General features: G+C 44.5%; 1 protein-coding gene across 1 annotated transcript; it reads right to left on the bottom strand.

The window, feature by feature from the left end:
- Positions 1-1,758: 1,758 nt before the first annotated feature.
- LOC142003446 (gametocyte-specific factor 1-like) lies at positions 1,759-21,147 on the bottom strand. The gene is made up of 8 exons (XM_074980404.1): positions 20,887-21,147; positions 18,217-18,331; positions 15,302-15,402; positions 13,681-13,807; positions 12,286-12,372; positions 11,814-11,874; positions 7,730-7,824; positions 1,759-2,257 (listed from the first exon to the last, which is right to left on the bottom strand). Exons 1-8 carry the CDS (start codon positions 21,145-21,147, stop codon positions 2,244-2,246), a joined length of 861 nt encoding a protein of 286 aa, XP_074836505.1. The 3' UTR covers positions 1,759-2,243.
- Between the last annotated feature and the right edge of the window lie 1,112 nt (positions 21,148-22,259).

Below are 22,259 nucleotides of genomic sequence, written 5' to 3'. Positions count from 1 at the left end.
GGAGAGTTATTCTGCATGCACTGGGGATCTGCAGACTGGTTTTAATGGCCAAATTGAAAAGATGTATTGTTTGCTCTGCTTCTGAGAAACTGATTCTGCCCTCAAGAGAAATTGTGTTTAAGCTGCAACTGCCCATAAAGCTTTATAACAAAGGTGATGCTCATATAGGGAAGGTGTTATTTCGCAATTTTCACAAGTTTTCAGAAATCTCTCTCATAGGGTTTGCAAATGGGACCTCCTAAGCTGCAGTGCCAGACAGGTAACACTGAAATACATATCGGAAAGATTCTCACGGATGTAACAATAGGTACATGAAGAGCTCACTAATCAGGGCATGTTTATTTCTTGTCAGAATAGCAAGGGGAGATTTTGCTGCACCCCTGTTCTGACCACAAACACTTCACTTCCTCAAAGGGCCAGCCCTATATTGGTTTCCATAGTGACAACCTGATGTCAAGCAGAGGATTATTCTTCCAGTGCAGGATCAAGCAGTGATTCTAGTCTAAGAACAAGGAGTGGCCTTTGCTCTGTATTCAAAGCATCAAACCTCTTGTGCAGTGGAGGGGAAACAGAACAAGGCAGATGTGACTGAATGTGACGGCCCAGGTCCTATGTCTGACTGAAATGCTGATCCTGGAACCAGCTGGTAACATAACTAATCTCCTCGTCTCATTAATGCAGCCCAAGGACTACCCGGAAATATGCAATTTTCAGGGGCTGCTCTTTGGGCCAAGGATGACTGAAGTGCACCATGCTTTAGTAAGGCCCACTCTCACACGCACCAGCATTCCCTTATTTTCCCTGTGTCTGAAGCACAAGGAAACCCACAAAAGCCCCTGTTCAGAATGAAATGCCACTGAATATCCTATGACAGAATACAAGTTGAAACGTCTGAATCCAGCACTCTCTAGTCCAGCAACACTAGGCCAGAAAGCCAGGCAGGAGGGTGTAGCCTACGTCCTCTGGTAGCCCTGGGGCTTGGCAGGGCTGCAGCAGAGTCTGCATCCCCAACGCAACCCACACGGGAAGGCAGGCATGCAGGTCTGGGGCTGGCATCTCCTGGCTCTCCCCACGGGGCCGTGGGGCAACTGCCCAGGGCTGAAGCTGCATCTCCAGTGTGGGCCTGAGCCAGCTTTTCCTGGCAGCCCCAGGGTAGAAGGTAGGGGAGCAGCCCAGTGGTGAGGGGTGTGAGTTTGGGGGACATGGCAGAGAACCCTCCTTTGGTCACCTAATTCTCTTGCCCATGTCTGGTCAGGTCCTGCCATGCTGGACAAGGGAAGTGAAACCTGTTTTTAATTCATATACACTGGTTGCCCAAGAACCTGAGTGAGACTAGAGAGAAGCACCAGACCAGAGATGCTCAAGCAGCTGCATGCACTGGGCATCACACGACAGAGATGTGGTATTAGGGCTGCTATGGCATCTGGGAAAAGCACAGTTGTCCTTTTGCTAAAGCAGCCAGTTTGCAGCAAAATCTCCCATCCTAGCTTCCTTACAAATGATCTTTTGGACCTAATCAAACCAGAAAGAATACTTTGTTTTAAAGGCTTTTTGCTTTGAAGTCCCCATACACCATCTACAGTATGAGTGGCAGCTCCTTTTGCACATGTAGGTGGATGGGCATAACAGGCAGGCCTTCGAGCTCCTGTTGATCGGACCAAGGGACACTCGAAGACACATTCAAGGTCACTAGAGAAAAACTTAAGGAGGAGCAAACATCCAGATGCCAAACTGCCCATCAGGGAGAGATGTACAACTTCGCTTGTTTACCCCTCAGCACGCGGGTACTCACATGGACCAATCGTCTGACCTATCACAGAAATCCCTGAGAGGAACATTATCAGTAACATGCAGTGCTAACAGCCACAACACATTTTAACCCCATGATGTGCAGGAGTCCAGCAGTGATTTATACTAAACACCCTACAGGAGGTGACCTGCAGAGCATGCTGTTCCAGAGGGGTTGAACTCTGCTAGCTCCTTGGCACCAGAATGCATGGAGTTCATTTTTTAAAGTCTGATGTTTGGTATCAAGGCGTCAACAGCACGGTCTCTAAATACCTTGGTCTGGATGATTTCAGAACAACAGCCAAGGCAGGTGAAGGACAGTTCAGGAGGAAGGCTGGGGTGCAAATGCTTAGAGCAAGGGAATCCAGGGAATTTAGTCTGAGTCTTCTACCCAGCACCTCATTTTTTACAGGAAACAGCTGATGAGTGCTCAATGGCAGCCTCTTCCCCTGTCTTCAGTTGTAAGCTCCTGTGATTAGATTAAAGAGAAAGAAACTTAAAATATCAGTAATAGCAACTCTAAACATCACCTGCTGATTGTAAGAATCAGATAAGCTGCTTTGGACTCAATCTACTCCCGCACAGCTCCAAAATTAAAAACTGCATTGAACCTTTGAGACACTTGGACTGTTCTTCCATGCTCACGCACAGCACCAGGCCATCTGCAGTCTCATAAGGAAACCACAAGAGGAGAATTTGAAGGCAAAATACAAAAACTTTATTGCTGCTTTAAGTAGATAGTTTTAATGGGATATTTTTAAGTACAGTTCTGGCTTAGAAAGCAAGTACATTAGTTTCCTCCACTCTGACCTGCTACTTACATGCATTTGTAGATTATCTTTCTGCTTACTTTACTGACCAAACTACTCCTGCTAATCCTGCAGAGCCAACACAGCTGAGAGCGAGAGCTGGTTTGCAGATCACCAGATTAGTCTAACAAAGTTCAAGCTGCAGAAGCTCCAATTATTGGCAATGCACAAGCCAGCCTGACTTTCATATTCTTACTGGGATTCTAAAAACTTCATCTTTTTGTTCTGTGTTTGTACAAACCTTAGTAGCCTGAGATCCTGGTTGTAACAATAAAAATATCATGAATTTACAGATCTAACAGCTGATGAAAACACATTTCCTTGGGAATTACTTCATATCTCATACAGCTGGAAGGGACCTTGAGACGTCATCAAGTCCAGTCCCTTGCCCTCTTGGCAGGAGCATTCATCTAATATTTGCCTTAGTCCCCCTTCCCCCATGTTTTATATAAGACTGCTTTTGACAGAATTGCCTTTAAAAAGTCAAAAAACAAAAATCCTGTTTGCTAGGAAAAAGGAGTTGATTAGCATAGTGTATTATAATTGTTCAGATTTTTCTTAAATCATGGTATTACAACCAGGCTGTTAGACATCCAGAGTTACATGAAACATGACCAGCTAGCTCAATACAGTGATTAAAAATAAAGTGAGAACTACATAAATAAGCTTCACACTAATTCTCCATTTAGGTAGAGTGCATTCTGCATTACAAATAACTAACTGTGCGCACGATACTCTACCTCAAATTTATTCACACTTTTGCTCAGCAATTTACAGTAGGTGTCAAGTGTATTTTAAGGGGGACTTGCCTGCAAAAGTGGGGGCCTGCTTTTTTAAAAATGGCACATGCCTACTCAAAGGTAAATCCTAATAATACTATTTTGTGCTTTTCCATCACCTTTTTTCCTGAGGATGCTTTATAACTCACATGCTTATCTTCTCAGAGACCCTGCAAGGTAATTACCTCTCCAGTCAATAGATAGGGAAACTGAGGCACTTGAAGCTTAAATAACTTGTCAAGATCAAGCAGACTGCTTCTGCAGCTATTGGGGCTCAAGCTGGCAACAGCTGCCCAGATCACAGATGCTCTGTCTTATACTCAGAAATAAACGGCCATAATTCTCCCTAATGTTTAAACTAGTGGCTACTTCAAAGGAATTCTCTTGCAAAATATTCTTTTCTTTCAAGTCACAAGCATCCCCAGAAAAGGACAGCTTTATGGCCAGTCCATCATACCTACAGTCTGACAATTGAATAAAGGGTCACACCTTCTTCCAGTTAGTGCTTGTTGTTGTATAAGGGAAAAAAGATTGTCAAGAAAGTATAGTGTAAGTACATGAATCTCCCTCCCTAAGGCCTGACTAGCATGGAACACCACCAGTATATTTAATTATAATTACCATGAACTCAGCACTTTGAGGAGTGGGATCTTCGGACAAGGGGCAACTGAACTGTATTTTAAAGAAAAAAGGTCTTGTGAAGAATGAGACACAAGAATTCATAAAAGCTGCTGTAATGGGTCAGATCACATTCCATCTTACCCAGTATCCTGTCTCCAACGTCAACCCCTACTCCAGGTTGAACCTCTCTAATCTGGAACTCTCACCTGGCAACATCCATAAACTGGTATGATTCAGTTAGCCGGATGACCACTTATCATGAATGTGGCCAAGTTTCCAGTGGCCCCATACAGTTTGTTTACAGCCACCAGTGTTGTTTAGCTGTAATTTACCCCAAATGTCTTCTAAGAGCCCTGCAAGCAGTGAAAGTATTGGTAATGTGGTGGACAATATCGACCTCCCGCGATCCAGCAAATTCTCTCATCTGGCACCAGTTACGTCCCCAGGGTGCCGGAGGAGAGTGGTTTAACCTATAATGCTTCAGTGTAGTGAACTGAACAGAGCAGTTATGGAGTGATGCACCCCCCTCGTCCACCCCCAGCTTCTGGCAGTCACATGTGTAGAGTCACCTAAAGAATGAGGTTGTATTCCTGACCATCTTGGTAAATAGCTACTGACTGATCTCCATGAACTTAGCCAATTCTTGTTTAAACCTAGTTAACACTTTTGGTCAACACAACATTACATGTCAATGAGTTCCACAATTTAGCTGTTATTTCCCTTGTGTGTATTAAACCTAGTGCCTATTAATTATATTCGGATGACCCCATGGTTTTTGTATTGTGTTAAATGGTCAATAATGCTTCTACAGTCATTTTTTCTACACCAGTTACAATTTTATAGGCTTCTATCATATCCTCCATTAACCATCTGAATAGTCTCTCCTTATATCAAAGACATTCCAGACCCTTGATTATCTTATCTTCTCCGTACTGAAACTTTTCCAGTCCTCACAGCCCAACATCAGCTTAAGGAATCCCCATTCCCTCCACTAATATGACGACATGTAGCTGACAGGAAAGCAAGACAGCCATGCAGCAAATTGCTATGATAGGACATTCAGAGCAAGGGATCAAGCTGTAGCCCAGGTTCAGATTCTGCAAGGGTTAACAGCCACTTCATCACACCATGATGGACTCAGATGACAGACAAAAGTGCTGTGTCTTGAGCCCACTGTGATGGTCCCCCCCACCATGCCTTAAGAAAATTGGCGTATATGAATATCAATATGCATAACTTGAAGATACGTTAGACAAAATACCTCATGTAACTTACCAATTTTAATGTTAGTCTGCTGGATCTGCACACCCTATTTTTCTGCATGTATCATTCTTGTATGTGAAGTTACACATAGGAAATGTGAATTTTATAGTTTTAAATGTACTAACAAGAACCATTAAATACTGGTGCCCCAGAAGCTTAATGACCCAGTGATTGACTCAATCTGTGAATGACCTTGTTTTTCCTGTGAGCCATATGGATGGCTGGTCCCAGCTAGACATGTGACCAAGCCACCTGGTACTGGAATCTATTTTGAAGCTGGTATTTTTCCATGGGTGGGGGAGATGCCAAAACAAAGGATTCCTACTGTGGGGGAAAGTCTATTTAAGCAATGGGATGCTATAAGCCCTTTGCTTTCAGCTGGCCTTTGAAGCTACCTGGCAGGCTCCGGGAGGAAACAAAAGAACTCTGAAGAAGCTTTAGACCAAAATCAAAAGTAAAAGATCAGCTGTGATTCGAAGCTTTTACCTGAGGTAAGAGCAGCTGTTTTGGGTAAGAATGTGCTGGTAACAAGTTTAATGAATTGGAATTAGCTATGTGTCTTCAGTTCATTTTAATTTAATAGCCTACTTTGATTTGATCTGTTTTCACCTGCAACCACTTCAAATCCTGCTTTTTATACTTAATAAAAGAAACTTTTGTTTGTTATTAGGCCCAGGGTAAATAATTGTTACCTGGGGGAAGCAATCACTGATGAAGAGAGCTAACCTACAAGCTTTCTGTGTAAAACTTTCAGACAGCATAACATGGATTTATTAGGGGTTTCAGTCCCATGTGGAGGTTGGTTTCCTGGGTGCTGAGCCTAGAACTGAGTCCTCCCACAGCTGAAGTGGTTCAGTATCTGTATTACTCTGCTGGGAGGCAATAACTCCAATTATGTGCCTTGTCTGGGGGAGAGACAGTGGCACACCAGGACAGGGAGGTGGGAGCACCAGTGAGCAAGAAGATGGACATCAGTGACATGATCAACATACTAGGGAACAATTCCAAGGGGACTTCCGTGATTGCTCTGCTTCACGGCTACACTCCCCAACAATGGCAATTGGCTCTGCCAAGACACCATTAACAACAGACCCAGGGCTTGGAAAATGTACCAATGTTTACCCCAGGGGGAATTTTTTTGCCACTACTCAACAATGAGTATGTGCAGAATTTCATATATCCCTCTCTCTTCCCACTGAACTGGTGCTCCAGAGCTGCCAGCTGTCTGTATTGGATGCTAATCCTAACAGAGCCTGTTTCTCCAGCTTACAAATACATGACGTTGCCGGGGAAGTGGGAATGGGATTATTCCACACAAGTGCTGTTCCCACCATGTCATGACAGAAAAGACACAGCATGCAGGAAACACGCTAAAAGCCTGGGAGCTACCATCAGCTATTTCTCCTTCTCATCCTCAGACTCTGAGGGGGTAGATGCTGGTGTCTGGGCCGCAGGATGTCTCGCATTTGGATTCTGGAGGGTAGGGGAGCAAATGTCTTACGCTAGAGTGGGAGAGATTTCTCTCAGTATGTTCTTGGCTGGCATGTGTGACACACCCACATCAAGGTAACTAACAAAACCGTAACAGGAACAGGGATGTCAGAGGGTTCTTTGACTCTAAACCTGAGGAACTCTTTTTTGTTGTTTGTACTGTTACAGACATACTTGCTGACAGGTATTTCGAAATAAAATTACCAAAATAATTGAAACGGATGTGATTATACTCAGTTATTTTGACAAATGAAACATCAACAATTTTAAAATATTGAGTGCAGAACATTTCATTTTTGTAGCACGTAATTCCCTCAGGAGTACACATTACTCAACTGGTATGTTATGTGATTGACCTCCTAAGTGAACATATATTCCAAATAACCATGGCCTTTCCAGCGTTTAGGTTACATTCTCTCGGAAGTAATGCTGATAGGCTTCCTTGGAAAGATGTGCTTTATGAGACTTCAATCAGGTTTTGTCAAAACAAATCCAAATGCTGCAGCTGCTACACATGTATACAAATCCTGCTGACTCCAGTCGCAGCTATGCCTGAAGAGCTACAACTGTGTTGAGTTCCACTGTGCCACACTCAGACTTGTTTGTAAGCCTCCACTTTTGCTTAACAAATAGCGGTGAATAATCTGACATTTAGATGTTAGGCACAGCAGAAATTAGGGCAATGCATGGAGCCAGAGAGCCTTTGTCAGAGTGCATTTTACCTGCCTATAGTGAAATAAAACCCACACACAAGACACACCACCTTCCACAGAAATGCATTTGTTTGTAGGGAGGACTGTGTTATGGCAGTCCCCATCTCCACTTGCTGATGGTGGTAATAAAAGCAGTTCAGTTTATGTAGAAGAATGCTGACACATGGCATAAGAATACAGAGAAATAAAGTTATTCCGTTCCACTCTGAGCTACCATGCAAGTCCCCGCTGACAGCATGGGGAGGCCACATGCCTTTGTACTTACTACTTTTCCAGGATAGGATACGCGGCAGGGACTTGGGTGCTCTCATGCCTGCTGTTAGGTTACTCTTTTGTTCCATTACTACGCTGGACCCAGGGCTGAAGAGAGATCAAATAAGAGTTGTCCTGAATATGTGTACTTCTTTTAGCCAATACCTTTTACCATAAATACCCAGTATTTTTCTAACACGGAAGAGTATATAAATTTACATAAAGCTTCAAGAAATCAAAACAGTTACTGCTCCCCTCAAGGGTTAGAGAAAGGTGTCAAACATGCTGATGTCATGTACTTTTTGACTAAAATCCCCAGTTAATCAGTACACCAAAAAGAAAGAAAGAAGCCAAAGGCAAAAAAATCCCCAAACACATGCCCTTCTTGTACACCATGCATGCAGGCATCTAACATTGAATGCCATTGAAAATGAAGTAGAATCAGAGTCTAAAATAAGATTTGGGGGGGGGTGTGTGTTAAAAATTAGACAATTTAGAAGCCTCCAAGTTGGCAGGCCAGATGAAATACATCCTAAAACACTGAAGATGCTGAACGAAGAGATACGAGCCATAAGTGATTATCTTTGAAAAGTCATGGAAGACAGGAGAGATTTCAGAGGACTGGGAAAGGTGCAAATATAGTGACCCCCTATAAAGAAGGGAATAAGGACAACCTGGGGAATTACACACCAGTTAGCTTAATCCAGAAAGATAATGAAGCAAATAATTAAACAGTTTTCAGAAACCTAGAAAATAAGGCAGTAACTAACAGCATGGATTTGTCAAGAACAAATTGTGTCAAACGAACCTAACAGCTTTGTTTGGCAGGGTACCAAACCTTATGGATGGGAAGTGGTAGACATGGTGCACCTTGAGTTTAATGAAGCTTTTGATACCATCTCACACGATCTCCTTAAAAAAAAAATCCTAAGGAAATACAATAGAGATGTAGCTACTGTAACATGGGAGAATAACTGATTGGAAATTCTGTTCCAAAAAAATTGTTATCAGTGGTTTATAGTCAAGCTAGAAGGGCATATTGAGTGGATACCTGCAGAAAGTTCTGGATCTGGTGCTGTTCAATATCTTCACCAATGATTTAGGTCAGGGGTGGGGAACCTTTTTTGGTCAGAAGAATCAGCTGGGGGCCCTCATTAAAATGAGATGCAAAACAAAAAACAAAAACCGAGACACTTCACTTCCTCTCATGCTCCTGCACCACGGGCATGGTGGTGGTGAAGCAGGTACTGAGGTTCAGGGCTTTCTTTAGGCCAGATTAATTCTATTGGGGGCCTGAGGTGGAACCAAAAACGAAGGTTTCTGGGTACACTGTGCAGCTGCTGGTGGGTCTGGGTGGGAGGGAGAGTGCAGGAGTTGGCTGGACTTGAGGGATCTGTTCTAGAGGTAAGGTGCATGGTGGAAGGTCAAGGAGTGGGCTGGGGGTACAATCTGGATGTGAGAGTACAAGATCTGGATGGGCGAAAGGGTACAGGAACAGGCTGAGGTGGGGGTCTGGGCAGCAAGGGGTGCAGGAGCAGTGTGCGGGGTAGGATTGGTGCTTGTCTCCAAGCACTGCTGCTGCTGCCGCCTCCTCCCCTGGCTCGGAGAACAGTCGTTCAAGCACTCCCTGGAAAGGCTTTTCTCCCATTGCTCCAAAGCACACCCCCCCTTCCCCCACTGTAACTGGGCAGAGCTCTGGCCAATCAGAATGGCAGAGGAAGCCTCTCCAGACAGAGCTGCGCTGCCATTCCACCAGCCAGGGAAGGCAGAACCCATGGGCTGCATCTGCAGTCCTGGCCTGCTCAAGTCTGGTGTGCAAGGATCAGGGATCACCCCCAACGTGCTAGATGCTAGGGAGGGGTGTCCTGAGCCTCAGAAGTAGATGTGGGCAAATCATGTTCCAGATCCAGACTGCAGGCCAGATTTAGATAATGGCACACAGACCTCATGTATAATTTTCAGATGATACCAAGCTGGGAGGGGCTGCAAGTGCCTTGAAGGCTAGGAAAAATGAAATGGTCTGAAGTAAAGAGGAGGTGTGACACCACATCATGCATTCATCACAGTACTACAGCTATGGCACAATTATGGTTTTGTATAAGATGGATCATATAAGTCATGTGCAATTATTTTTGTATCTAAAGTTATGAATATTAACCAGGGACCTATCATTCAAACAGCCTTATTCTGGACGGCACTCACAGCCAGCATTTCAGGCGTAACAATGAAGAAGCCAAACAATGCTAACGGCTCATCAACAAAGACAACAATCTGAGCTTAACCCATTAGCATCTTGAGGCTGCTTCACAATATGATTGCCACAGTACTGAGCAACAATGGACCCCAAAGCAATTCCTTTGAGGTCAACACGGGAGTCAAGCAAGGCTGCATCACTGCCCAATCACTGTTCTGCATCTTCACTGCCATGACCCTTCAGCTCATTGATGGCAAGTTCCTGATGGCGTGAAGGCTGACTATAGAATTAAAAGCTTCTCATTCAGTCTCAGGAGACTGAAGGCTAAAAGCAAGACCTCCATGACCTCGATCATGGACCTCCAATAAGCGGATGACAACATGGTTGCTGTTCTTTCTCCTGGAGCCCTTCAGACCATCTTAAGAGCCTTCACTAAAGCGTATGAGAATCTACGCCTTACACTGAATATCAAAAAGACCAAGGTGCTCCCCCAACCCTTGCCGACAGGACAATCTCATGCACCTTCTATTGAAATCAACGGAGAACTGCTAGAAAATTTGGTGCATTTCCCAAACCTTGGAAAACATGTATTCAATGTTTCACATCCGTACAACATGCTGCTGGTGATAATGAAAGATTTGAAGAGAATATTGGCATTCATGAGGAGTTGCTATAGAAAGATCCTGAGAATAGGATGGATGCAGAAGGTCACCCATGAGGAATTATATAGGAAGATACAGCCGAAAGAGAACCTACTGCAAAAGGTTATACACACAAGTTATAGCTATTCGGGCATATTTGCAGAATGAACGATAAATGAAAAATTAAGACCTTGGTGTTCAGCATAATGGTCAGTTCAAATAGGAGAGGCAGACCCCACAGAGAATGTGTAGATATCTTAGATTGGTGCAGAGCTAGTTCACACAAACTAAGCCACTCCACACTGGACAGGGAGAGATGGAAGGAAATAGTGAGAGATGCATCAGACACCAACGGACGCTGAGCCCATGGTTGTTGATGACGAAGAACAGGAAAAGCTTCCTGGCAGGGTAGTTAAGCACTGGAATATACATCGAGGAAGACTGTGGAACTGCAGAGATTTTTTTAAAGAGAAGATTAGACAAACACCTGTCAGGAACGGCCTAGATAATACTGAGTCCTGCTACGAGTGCAGGGGACTGGACTTAATTACCTCTCGGAGTCCTTTTCAATCCTATGGTTCTATGATTTTTTTGTCACCATTACAGGCTATATAAGGTCATATGCTGATGACCTCTTATTAGATAGAAAAGGCACAATAATATTACTCAGTTGTTCAGGGCATGAAAAAGAGAGAGAATGACCAGACACATGCTTCATTTTTTAAAGCTGTGCTGTGACTACTCTTCACAAACAATGAAATGATTATTTCTGATTCAGGACTCTAACTGCCTGAAAAATATCCTGGTTGTTAAAAGTTACTTGCAGCAGGTCATGAGAGATTAGATTAGTTGTCAGAAGTTAGGCAATTTAGGCTTTAAGAGCTGGCACTAGTCTGCATTTCTATCAAACCCAGCATAACAGTTCAGTTTTTAATACCGCCCCCCCCAAACCTGCAACAAATATATACACCAGTGGGGTTTGAATTGAGATCTATCAGCACTAATCGTACAACAGTAGAACTGGAAGAGTAACCACTGTATGGTAACAATAGTATGTTTTTATAGATCTACCACTAAAAGGAGACAGGAAACTGACCCAGGGCACAGGAATGCCAGCGGGAACTTCCCTCCCAAACCCCCAAAAATAGGATTTATAAAATAAATTGCCTCTGTCCATCAGTACAACACCACAAGAGTTAAGCATAGTTTGAAGGCACATCATCTACGGAAAGCACTGTTATAAGAAATACAAATTCTGCTACCTGTTTGTGCCACTACTGAATGTTCCCCAAATGAACGTAGAATTTGATTGCTCTTGTAGATCTGCCAAAGGAAATCGACATCATTGTGTCTCAGTCCTGGTTAAGTATCATAGCAACATAAAACGAGAAATATGACAAAGATGCTGCTAGGTTTATAAAACTGAATGAGAACTGAGCAAAGGCAGGCATTTAATTGAAAAATATGAAGTGTAATAATTATCATCAATATCAATTTTCATCAAAGCACAGATGGTGCTACAGATTACATGAGAAACAGACATTTTGTAGAGAACAGCAGGCATATGGAAGAGGCTATATAGCTGGAGAACTTAATTTATTCAAGCACAGTAAAATTAGGTGTCCCAAAATATGAAGGACGATGTATGGGACCTCTCTTCCCTAGACCATGTCACTTCTTTGGGAGCAAGGAGGATATAGCAGGGGCTGACAGACACCATGTCGACTTCCTCACCTTTATCCCAGTCTTCGTCGCATGGGGGTGGCTGCCACATGCTGACAACGTTCATCTCCTCTCTGTGGAAATTATTCGACTGACTCACTTAAAGCAAAGAAGATTTTCAGTGAGCAATTATTTCTGAATCAAACAAAATCGTTTAGGAATATTTAACATTTTCACCTAACTGTAGAATAACTCTTGGACAGGAGCAGCATACACAGGAAACTGATCAGGTATTCCTCTAGTCTTGAGCAAAGAGTATTGTCGCCTTTCATCCACCCATGGATTCGCAATAAGAAGGTAGAAAAGAGCCACAAAATCCATGAGAACTCTTTAGCAGGCCATACCCTAAAAGGCTACATATTGTGTCACTCAAAAACGATAGCTACAACACAGAACGTTTGGCGGGTCAAATAAACTGATCTGGCAGGACGGATGCAACCCCCAGTTACCAATACCTGCTTCAGGACTATCCTTAAGTTGGACAATTCTGCACGTTTTTCAATCAATGGTGCAGCTACTTCAACATACACACGAGGAAAGGATTCAGGTGCGGTCCTAGTGTCACATCACAAAAATCTGCTCAGGGCTTTTTCCGTAATCTCATGGTCTAAGCCTTGTACATGCTAACATGCACACCATTGCTAGTTTCAGCACACGTCTACTTTTGCCAGAGAACTGATAAGTTTTCAAGTGCCATGATAGCCACATAGACACCAGTGGGGGGAATGAATTGGAACACAAGCCAAAAAAACAAGTGATTTAGGGGCTCAGGTGACAGACTGTGACCCTGAACTCTTTATTACAGAGCAGACAAAAATGGTCATTAACGGTGAAGCTTCCTCATAATCTACTCCCCAACTTGCTATACCCCGAGATAGATGAACCCACCTCCACTTGGAAAAATTATTCAGCCTCCATGGCCCAGCCATAGCATCTCTGCTAAAACAGTCATACAGGATGTAACAGAAGCCAGGATTATTACGATCTAGATACTTGTCAATCAAGAAGTGGACAGATCAATTTATTTCACATATGCCAGGTCAGACCTATACTGAAGGTCCAAATCTTTCATGGCCACTATCTTAACTCTAATAAGCCAGTCAGATTCCCACATCCTCACACGTACATTGTGCCATAAACTCATTTTAATGGTAAAGTCTCTGGCAGATAACACATGCAATACAAGCCAGTTGCCTCTCAGATGCTTGGAACAATTTGCATGGACAACTCTCCAAGGGCTCCAGCTGCTTCTGAATCATACAGCACCAACTGGTAAATGGATACTTATGCAATAAGAGCATATTAAGCTATCTTAGACATTAACAACAAAAATTAAGTTAGAACTCTGTTAACCCAAGAGTTCCGAAAGTGAGTTTATGAAGTCAAAGGAGTCTAATATTCTCTCACCAATGTCTTGCTCAATGCAGCTTTTGTCATCACAGCTTGATATATGATGGCTAATCTCTGCTCTGGGAACCTGATGGCGGGCATTAAAGGGGCATGTGGCTAGCTGCTTTGCAATTTCAGGGTGGTTCTAGAGGAACAAAAAAAAAAAAAAAAAAGTGCTATGCTCAGTGAATTCACCGCAACCCATTTGCTAGTAACACAGGTAGCCATGTTACTTTGTATTCCAACAAAACAAAACAGCAGACATGTAGCACTTTAAAGACTAACAAAATGATTTATTCGGTGATGAGCTTTTGTGGGAAAGACCCACTTCATCAGTCTGTCCCACGAAAGCTCATCACCAAATAAATCATTTTGTTAGTCTTTAAAGTGCTACATTTCTGCTGTTTTGTTTTTGAGTTACTAGTGAAAGGTTTGTGCAAGCTGCATCCTGAAATACAATTTTGGAAAAAAACAAATAAAGTAAGAAAAGCCAAAACTTAGCTCAGATCCTGGGCACAAATGTAGTGGAGAAACAGCAAAGCATAGGCTGTATTGTAAAGAGCGCATATATTCATTTTTACATGTAAATACCATACTGAATTTATCTGATTGAAGATCAACCCCAGTACAAATTCAGTGGAACTGCTGCAGTGTCACTGACATGGTTGAATGAACAGATAAAACTGCTCTAAAAATCTACATGGGTAGTAAGTGCTCTGAAAGTCTAAATACTTCAGCCACTTTAGTTTTAAATTAAACAAGCAACAGACCAGAGAGTAAGTCCCTGCCTGCACTACAGCTTTAGTCTTCACAGTTAATTTAACCCTTCCAAACAGGAGGGAAGTTACTCAGTGTTCCAGCGGAGGCCACAATAGGAGCACTGTGTCAATACACAGGCAGACTACTACTATCCCCCACAGAATGCAGACCCTTGCTCTTTCCTAATGATAAAGAAGGCAGAGAGGAAGAACATGCACCGTTCAGGCTTGCTCTGCATGGCATGTGATTCTGAAGCAATACAGTTATATTGGTACAACATGTGGATGCAGTGATAGGGATGTAAGTCTGCTTATACCAGTAAAGTAGTAGGCAATAGCAGTGCAGAGATTAAGATAAGATAGTAGATTGAGAGGACAAAAGACAGAAGCAGCTTCTCCTGTTAAATATACAGCATTCTAACCCAGGATAGAAGACTCAAAAGATTTCAGCCAAATGTACAGTGGATAGAGTTATTAGCAATATAAGAAAGATGGTTTAGTATCTGCTTTGCAAAGCAAAGACTTAACACCAGGCCACTTCTGCTTTGGCCAGTCAGAAGGCATCCATGTAATGCTGGCTGCATTTGTTGCACAGCCCAAAGTGGGAAAGTAAACCCCCTGGTTCCCATGAGCGAACTCTGTTGGAAGAAAATAGAATCCCACCACTGTACCTCTCCAGGGCAAATGCCTGGTCTCAAGTGCAGTACCAAATATGAACTGAATGCTTTTACTAAGTGCTAAATGGATGACAGGTACAAAATGAAATAAAGATATCTGCTTCCAGCCTAATACATACATCCTTCCATGCTGTACTCTTCACACATTCATATACAAAAATATGACTTTTCAAGTGCTTTAGATATCTTAACATGCCATCCTACCTTCCTGCACTTTATAAGATGATAGGGAAACCGGCAGGCCCTGATTTGATGATAGCTATCATATGGACATTGTATTAGCTTCTCTGGATCCAAAGCATCAACTGGAAGAGAAGGAACAAAGAGAAAAGAAAACATTCTACAAAACCAGATCACCACCAATTAACAAGCCTGGACACATACTAGGCACAGGTGATGCCCTCTAACAGCCAACACAAAAATTAAGAATCACTAAGTTTGTATTCATAGTATATCCAAATTCACTTTGGATTTTTGGTGAGTGGAATATTAAATTTAAAATGAGAAAAAACTGTAGTCAGTAATGCAGCAAGTGGCCAGTACATACTAATGAGTGCACTTATGCAGAACTGTGAGCTGGAAACAAATAGTACTATAAAAACCATCAGAAGCTACCAAATTAGCTAGTTAAATTAAAAGTTACTCCAGGCAATATTGTCCCCAGCCACTGTGCCATATTGTAGGGAAAGTAGGTGCGAGATAGGTCAGACAGTACTGTAGCAACATACTACAGGTCAGCAGGAGCATGGCATTCTGAAGTAAATACTGTTTATCTACCTTCATGCTCAAAGGCCATCTTTTAGTTAGAAAAATCAAACTAAAATAAACATGTCTGAAGTTATGGGTATAATTTGCACTACAGTACTCCTGGCCCTGTGAAATGCAGAGATTGGCAGGTACTTAGGAGCCCGATACTCACTGAACATAGTGAGGGTCCACATCACAGGCATTTTGAAAATGTGGACCAGAAAGAAACAAAATAACTCAGAGAGAGGCACGGGGCACCTTAATCACTTAGTCACACAGAAGAGAAAACAAAGCAGCAAAAGAGAAAAGGTAGGTGAGAATCAACTTCCCCCGGTGAGAGAGAGAGAAGCTTTCAAGCATACGCACTCCTTTTCACAATTCAATATGCGTTCATGCAGCAGCTTTCTTGTCACCACAAATGTGTTGCCTCTCATTACACCCCATGCCTGTATCATAGTAAAGAGGGCATGAACACAAAGCAACACAGGACAGTGGATTGTGGGAGGTTTTCTGGAAAGCTGGATGGGCCAGATTGATTATATAAATGTTTTTCACCTTTTTTGATATCTGGATCCAGCTTGCTGCTTTCCTAAAACAATGCCAGGCAGATCTCAGGCCACTGAGAATCACTGACATAGATCATTAGGACAAGTGTCTACTTGTGACAGCGAGAATTGTCTTAATGCTTGCATGAATACTGTGAATGCTTCAGTTTCTCCTATGTGTTGCACAAGTATCTAGGTGGTGGCACAAGCCAGTGAGACCTTTGCAGGTACCCCAAAAAGCCAGCTGCAAGAGCTAGCTAGCTCCCTGGGCCTAGACAATGGTTGGACATTCCATGTCCTGCCAACCGATGGTCATGGCTTATCCTATGCAAAAGCCCATCAGAGGAGTTAGAGAACAAAGAAAGGTAGAGGCCAAGTGACAGGTTTGCCTGGGCAATAGCACAGAGGATGAAGGAGGGACATCTGGATGGGAACTGGGGTGGGTTGCTGGAGTCTGATCAGTCTCCTGGTTTGCGACTTGAGCCTAACCAGAGTCCTGGGCTCTTCTGCAAGATGGATTTTGCTGTAACTTCCTGCTTTCTGTCCTAACAGGATCTGCCCCATGCTATGCTCTACAGGACTAATAAATCCTTTTGGTTTACAGTGCTGGCTGAGAGGTGCTCCTATTCAGATTGAATCATTGCAGAGAAATCACAGCATGAAACAGGGATGTTGAACACTGAGGTCAGACCCAGGAGGAGGTAAAGCGCAGGAGTCTTGACTCAGTGAGAGAGTGACCCACTCGGGCAGATACACTAAAAGAACTCTACTGCAGTGCTCTAATGTATCTGGTGAAAATATACTATGCGGTGCTCTCCAATCAGCATCATTACTCCACCACAGTAAGAGAGATAGAAGCTATGATGTCTTGAGTATTCCCCCCACCAACTTAGAGGTGGTGTGCACAGCGCTTAGCTAGACATAACTTGTGTGGCTCGTAAGGGTGTCTTCTTCATATCTCTAAGCAACATAAACTACATAAAATTAAGCAGAAGTGTAGACAGCACTGAACTTCATTCAATGGTTCTAGAGCATCCACTCCGTGCACCCATGAACTACTATGGAGGAAAAAAATCCCCAATGCATCAAATCAATGCCATATGCCAGGGGCAGCCCTTAGGATGCTGCCTTCTTCATACTGCTCCTGGCACTAACAGGATATTAACCACATTGCACGTGTAGCCAAATGCATTTTGGAGCCAGACACTGGTTATAAAGTCAATTATGATTTGTGGCATGGACAGGGCCTTGAGAAGCTACTTTACTGGGATGATTCCCCAAGAAACTGATTTAGGCACTGTCTGTACTAGACATGATTATGGTTTTGTAACCTGTTTGTAACCCACACAGCAAATTCCATCTGCTGGTTGGATCATCCATTTCTGCAGACAAGCTACAGCTGGGAGACACAGACAACTAGGTCATTATGCACACCTACAAAGGACTGCAAAATGACAAACTCCTGGAGGTCTCTACCTTGAACATCACTGATAAGAACACTGTGGATAGGCTGGATTGCATACACTAAGTAAGTAAAATGAACCATACACAGCTGAGTTACAGCCATACGCCATTCTGGCTCACAAAGGTTGGGGCATGCTGTTGCGTGTCTCCACCTGATACGCTGCCTAAGCACATATGTCAGCCCACCAAGTCCACAGTCTGTTAAAGTTTAAGATGGTCAAAGCCAAACACTTTCAGTAATAGCTTTCTCACGCTGTATCGTTGCAACAACCATGAACAGAATTATAGAACTGAAGGACGGGAAGAGACTTTGACAACACAGTCCCCTGCATGAATGTTGCAAACCAATAAAGAAACACTTACCATAGTTGTCTTCTAAATCTGTTTTACTGGTGGACAAATAATGCTGATTGAAGTTTCGTTGGAGGACCCTATGAGCTGGTCTCTGAGCATTACTCTCCTCCTTAAAATATCGACCCTGTGGACCAAAACCAGGGAGACTCACAGATTTCTAAGTCCAGAAGAGATAATCATCATCTAGGAGCATTATTCCCTCCAAATCTTAGCCATCCATGTGAAGAATAATTTTTATGTGCACCACCAACAGAAACACAAACCTAGCTTTGGGCGTTCTCCTGATCATGTGAGTGGCCTCCCAGTTTCACCTGAGTGGCCGTACAAGTGCACAACTTACAGGGAACACTATCGAGGACTGGTTTTCAACTTGCATTTCTTGGACCCCTGAGGGTCTAAGATTTCCGAAGGGGTTCCACACCTCCATTTGAATTTTTTAGGGGTCCACAAAAAGAAAATCACTCATCTAGGCTGACTCTCTATAAGCCACCAGATTGCCCTGAATTAATTCCCATTTGAAGTACAACAGATCTTTTAGAAAGCAATCCGTTCTTCATTTTAAAAATCTGATGGAAAATCTACCACAACAGTTGGTAATTTTCCCAATGGTTAATTACTCTCACTGTTGAAAATAAGCCTTATTTTCCGTCTGCATTTTCTAGCTTCAACTTCCAGGCATTAGTAACAGCCTGAAAGTCATTTTAATTTATCTGTCACAGCTACTAAGGGTCAAGCATCAACTATACTACAGCAACATACAGACATTGCTGCTGTGTGTGCATGGGAAACAAACTTATTTTTGTCAGCCCATAGATAATGCAGTGTATCAGGAACACACATTCTTCAGCTTCACAGAGAAAGGTTCTGTCCAAGACATTGAAGTCCACAAATTTTTATCAGGTGCATACTCTTTATCCAATACATTTAACAGGATTAAAAGAACCAGTTCTCAAGAAAAATTAATCCAAGTACTTTGGAAGCTCAAATATCTTTTCTTATACAAACATTGATGCTCCATCCTGAGCCTCTTCACCTGCCTGGTCAATACTTTAACACCTACCTTGCGGCTCATGATCTCTGAAGAACTTTGTTCCTGATGCTCTGGTTTAAAAAAAGACTAGAGTTAGATTCTCTCCTGTCTTCACTGCAATTCATATAATCTGAATGCAAGTCACTTGGAATTTTCTTCCCAAGATCTCTAAATAAGACAGATCTTAAAAAACAGCACGCTGTCTAGAGACAGCCTAAATCCCAGATTCTGTTGCTCACCAGAAAATATGGTTGCTGCTTTAAAAAAAATCTAAAATGATATGTTTTATAAAGTTGAAACACATGGGTTTAGTGTGGCAGCAGCAGATCTGACCAGCACCAGTAATTCTGAGATGCCTCTGACAGACAGGCATGCTGTGATCTAGGACACCAGAGAAGGTACTAGTATATCCTTATCCATATATCCCAACCACAGGATACCAAGGGGGTATATGCATGGGCAGTGGGCAAACCTAAGGCTGGGATAGCCAAGCCCCTGGCCTGCTGATTCTGCCCAAGGCCCAGCCACCCCCATCCAAAGCCCCCCACCCAGCAGGCAGTGCACAGGGAAAGAGGGTGGATGGTGCACAGCCCCAGCCTTCCACAGCCCCCAGAGAGCATGGGTGGCTTACCCAAACTCAGCCTTCCCTGGACCAAGGGAAGGGTATCCAGCGCCTCCAACCCCAGAGGGCAGTTGGCACACAGTGGGTAGTGCCCCCCTGCCCCAAGTGCTCCTTGCCCCAGAGTGCAGATGGTGCCTGGCCCCAACCCCCTAAGCCCTGCAAGATCTGGTAGTACAGCCCCAGTCTCAGCAGGGCTGAAATCCAGGCAGCCCCTGAAGACTCGGGGGGGTGGGGGGGGGGGGGGAGCCATGTTGAATGGGGACAGGGTCAAATGGGCAGTTTAGAAAGGCACTGCCTTCCCCTGCCTCTTCTACCCACCACCCACGGCACGTGACAATCAGAGAAACTCAAGGGAGGCACAGTCCATACCCTTAGGATTGGCAACTCTCTAAAGACATAAAACCAAACACCTTTGCCCCACCCCTCTGCTTCTCACTGAATCCCCTGTCCACCTCCCTCCGGCTGGAATAGGAAGTTGGGGTACAAACGGGCTTAGGAGCCTGGCTGGGAGTGCAACCAAAGATTCGGGGTGCAGATAAGGACTAAGAGATGAGAGACAAGAGGAGACTAAGGGCTCCAGGCTGCGGGGTGGAACCAGGGGCTCCAGAGCACAGGGAGGGGTGGGGTCTGGGAGGGATTGGGGGCGCAGGTGGGGGTCAGGGCTGGGGCACAGGAGGAAGCTGAGGGCTCCAGGCTGTGAGGTGGAACCAGGGGGTTCAGAATGCAGGAGTGGATGGGGGGGGTCAGGACTGACATGCAGGAGGGGGCTCAGACGCGGGTGCAGAGGGCTCTAGCTGGGGAGGCAGGGGCGGCTGCGGGCGCAGGGAGGGAGGGAGGGGGCACAGCTGGCGCTTACTGAAGGCAGCACCCAGGTGCCGGCGGCTCTTCGGCGAGGGGGCCCTGCGCCACAGCTCCCCGGGGGTGCAGTCCTGGCCCAGGGGAGGAGCAGCCCCCTCACAGCCCGTCCCAACGAGCGGGGCTGCTGACCCCCAACCGCCCCGCCCCTGGCTGAAGCGCGCGGCGTTACCCAGCAGACTTTGCGCCGCTCCAGCGCGTGGCGCCACAGCGGCGCCTTGTTGCCCTCGAGCTTCGGAGCTGCGGAGACGAAGCTTCTCCTCCCCCGTGTGAGATCACAACGAGGCTCCAACGCCCCGCCTCCATTGGGCACCACAACGAGGCTGCTCAATTCAACCCCCCCCCCCCCACTGAAGGGGCGGGGCTGCGAGGGAGGTGCTGGCGCTGGAGTTCGCCGCCCGCCGGGGCTGGTTTGGCCTGGCGCGCAGGGCATGTCGGGAGGGCGGGGTGCATGGTGGGAGCGTCTCTCGGTAGGCGGGGTGGATGCTGGGAAAGCCGTGGGGAGGGGAGGTAACGCCGCCTGGAGCCGAAAGACACTCTGGACTGGGCACATGGCTGGGGAGGCGGGACCAGTGGATGCTGGGATAGGAGTTGAGGGAGAAGAGTGATGCATGCTGGGAACATGGCTAAAGGGGAGACCTGTGTAGGTTGGGTGAGTGGTTGAGGGAGAAGAGTGATGCATGCTGGGAACATGGCTAAGGGAAGAGCAGTGTATGCTGGGATAGCAGTTGAGGGGAAGAATGGTGCATGCTGGGAACATGGCTAAGATGGGGGGCAGTGTATGTTGGGACAGTCCCGGTGCTCGCTTTTTCTCTGAAATACAACTGGATGAAAGTAGCCCCTCCTTAGCTGTGGTTTGCAACCTATCCTTTAAATCAGCGGCTGTACCCAATGACTGGAAGATAGCTAATGTAACACCAACATTTAAAAAGGGCTCCAGAGGTGATCCCAGCAACCACAGACCAGTAAGTCAGTACCGGGCAGATTAGTTGAAGCCATAGTAAAGAATAAAATTGTCAGCACATAGAAGAACATAATTTGTCATTCAAAAGTCAACGTGGTTTCTGTTAAGGGAAATTGTCTCGCTAATCTATTAGAGCTCTTTGAAGGGTCAACAAACACGTGGCAAAGGGGAATCCAGTAGATAGAAAGGGTGTACTTGGATTTCCAGAAAGTCTTTGACAAAGTCTCTCACCAAAGATTCTTGTGTAAATTAAGTTGTCATGGGATAAGAGGGAAGAGCCTTTCATGGATTGAGAGCTGGTTGGAAGATAGGAAAGAGAGGGTAGGAATAAATGGTAAATTTTCAGAATGGAGAGAGGTAACTAGTGGTGCTCCCCAAGAGTCAGTCCTAGGACCAATCCTATTCAACTTAGTCATGAATTATGTGGAGAAAAGTTAAACTGTGAGGTGGCAAAGTTTGCAGGCAATGCTATACTGCTCAAGATAGTTAAGACCAAAGCAGACTGTGAAGATCTTCAAAAAGATCTCACAAAACTGAGTGATTGGGCAGTAAAATGGCAAAGGAAATTTAATGTGCATAAA

The sequence above is a fragment of the Carettochelys insculpta genome, chromosome 29 (genome assembly GCF_033958435.1).
Source record: "Carettochelys insculpta isolate YL-2023 chromosome 29, ASM3395843v1, whole genome shotgun sequence".
Lineage (NCBI taxonomy): Eukaryota > Metazoa > Chordata > Testudines > Carettochelyidae > Carettochelys > Carettochelys insculpta.
The sequence above is the reverse complement of the archived record's forward strand: the minus strand, read 5'-3'. Positions and strand labels throughout refer to the sequence as shown.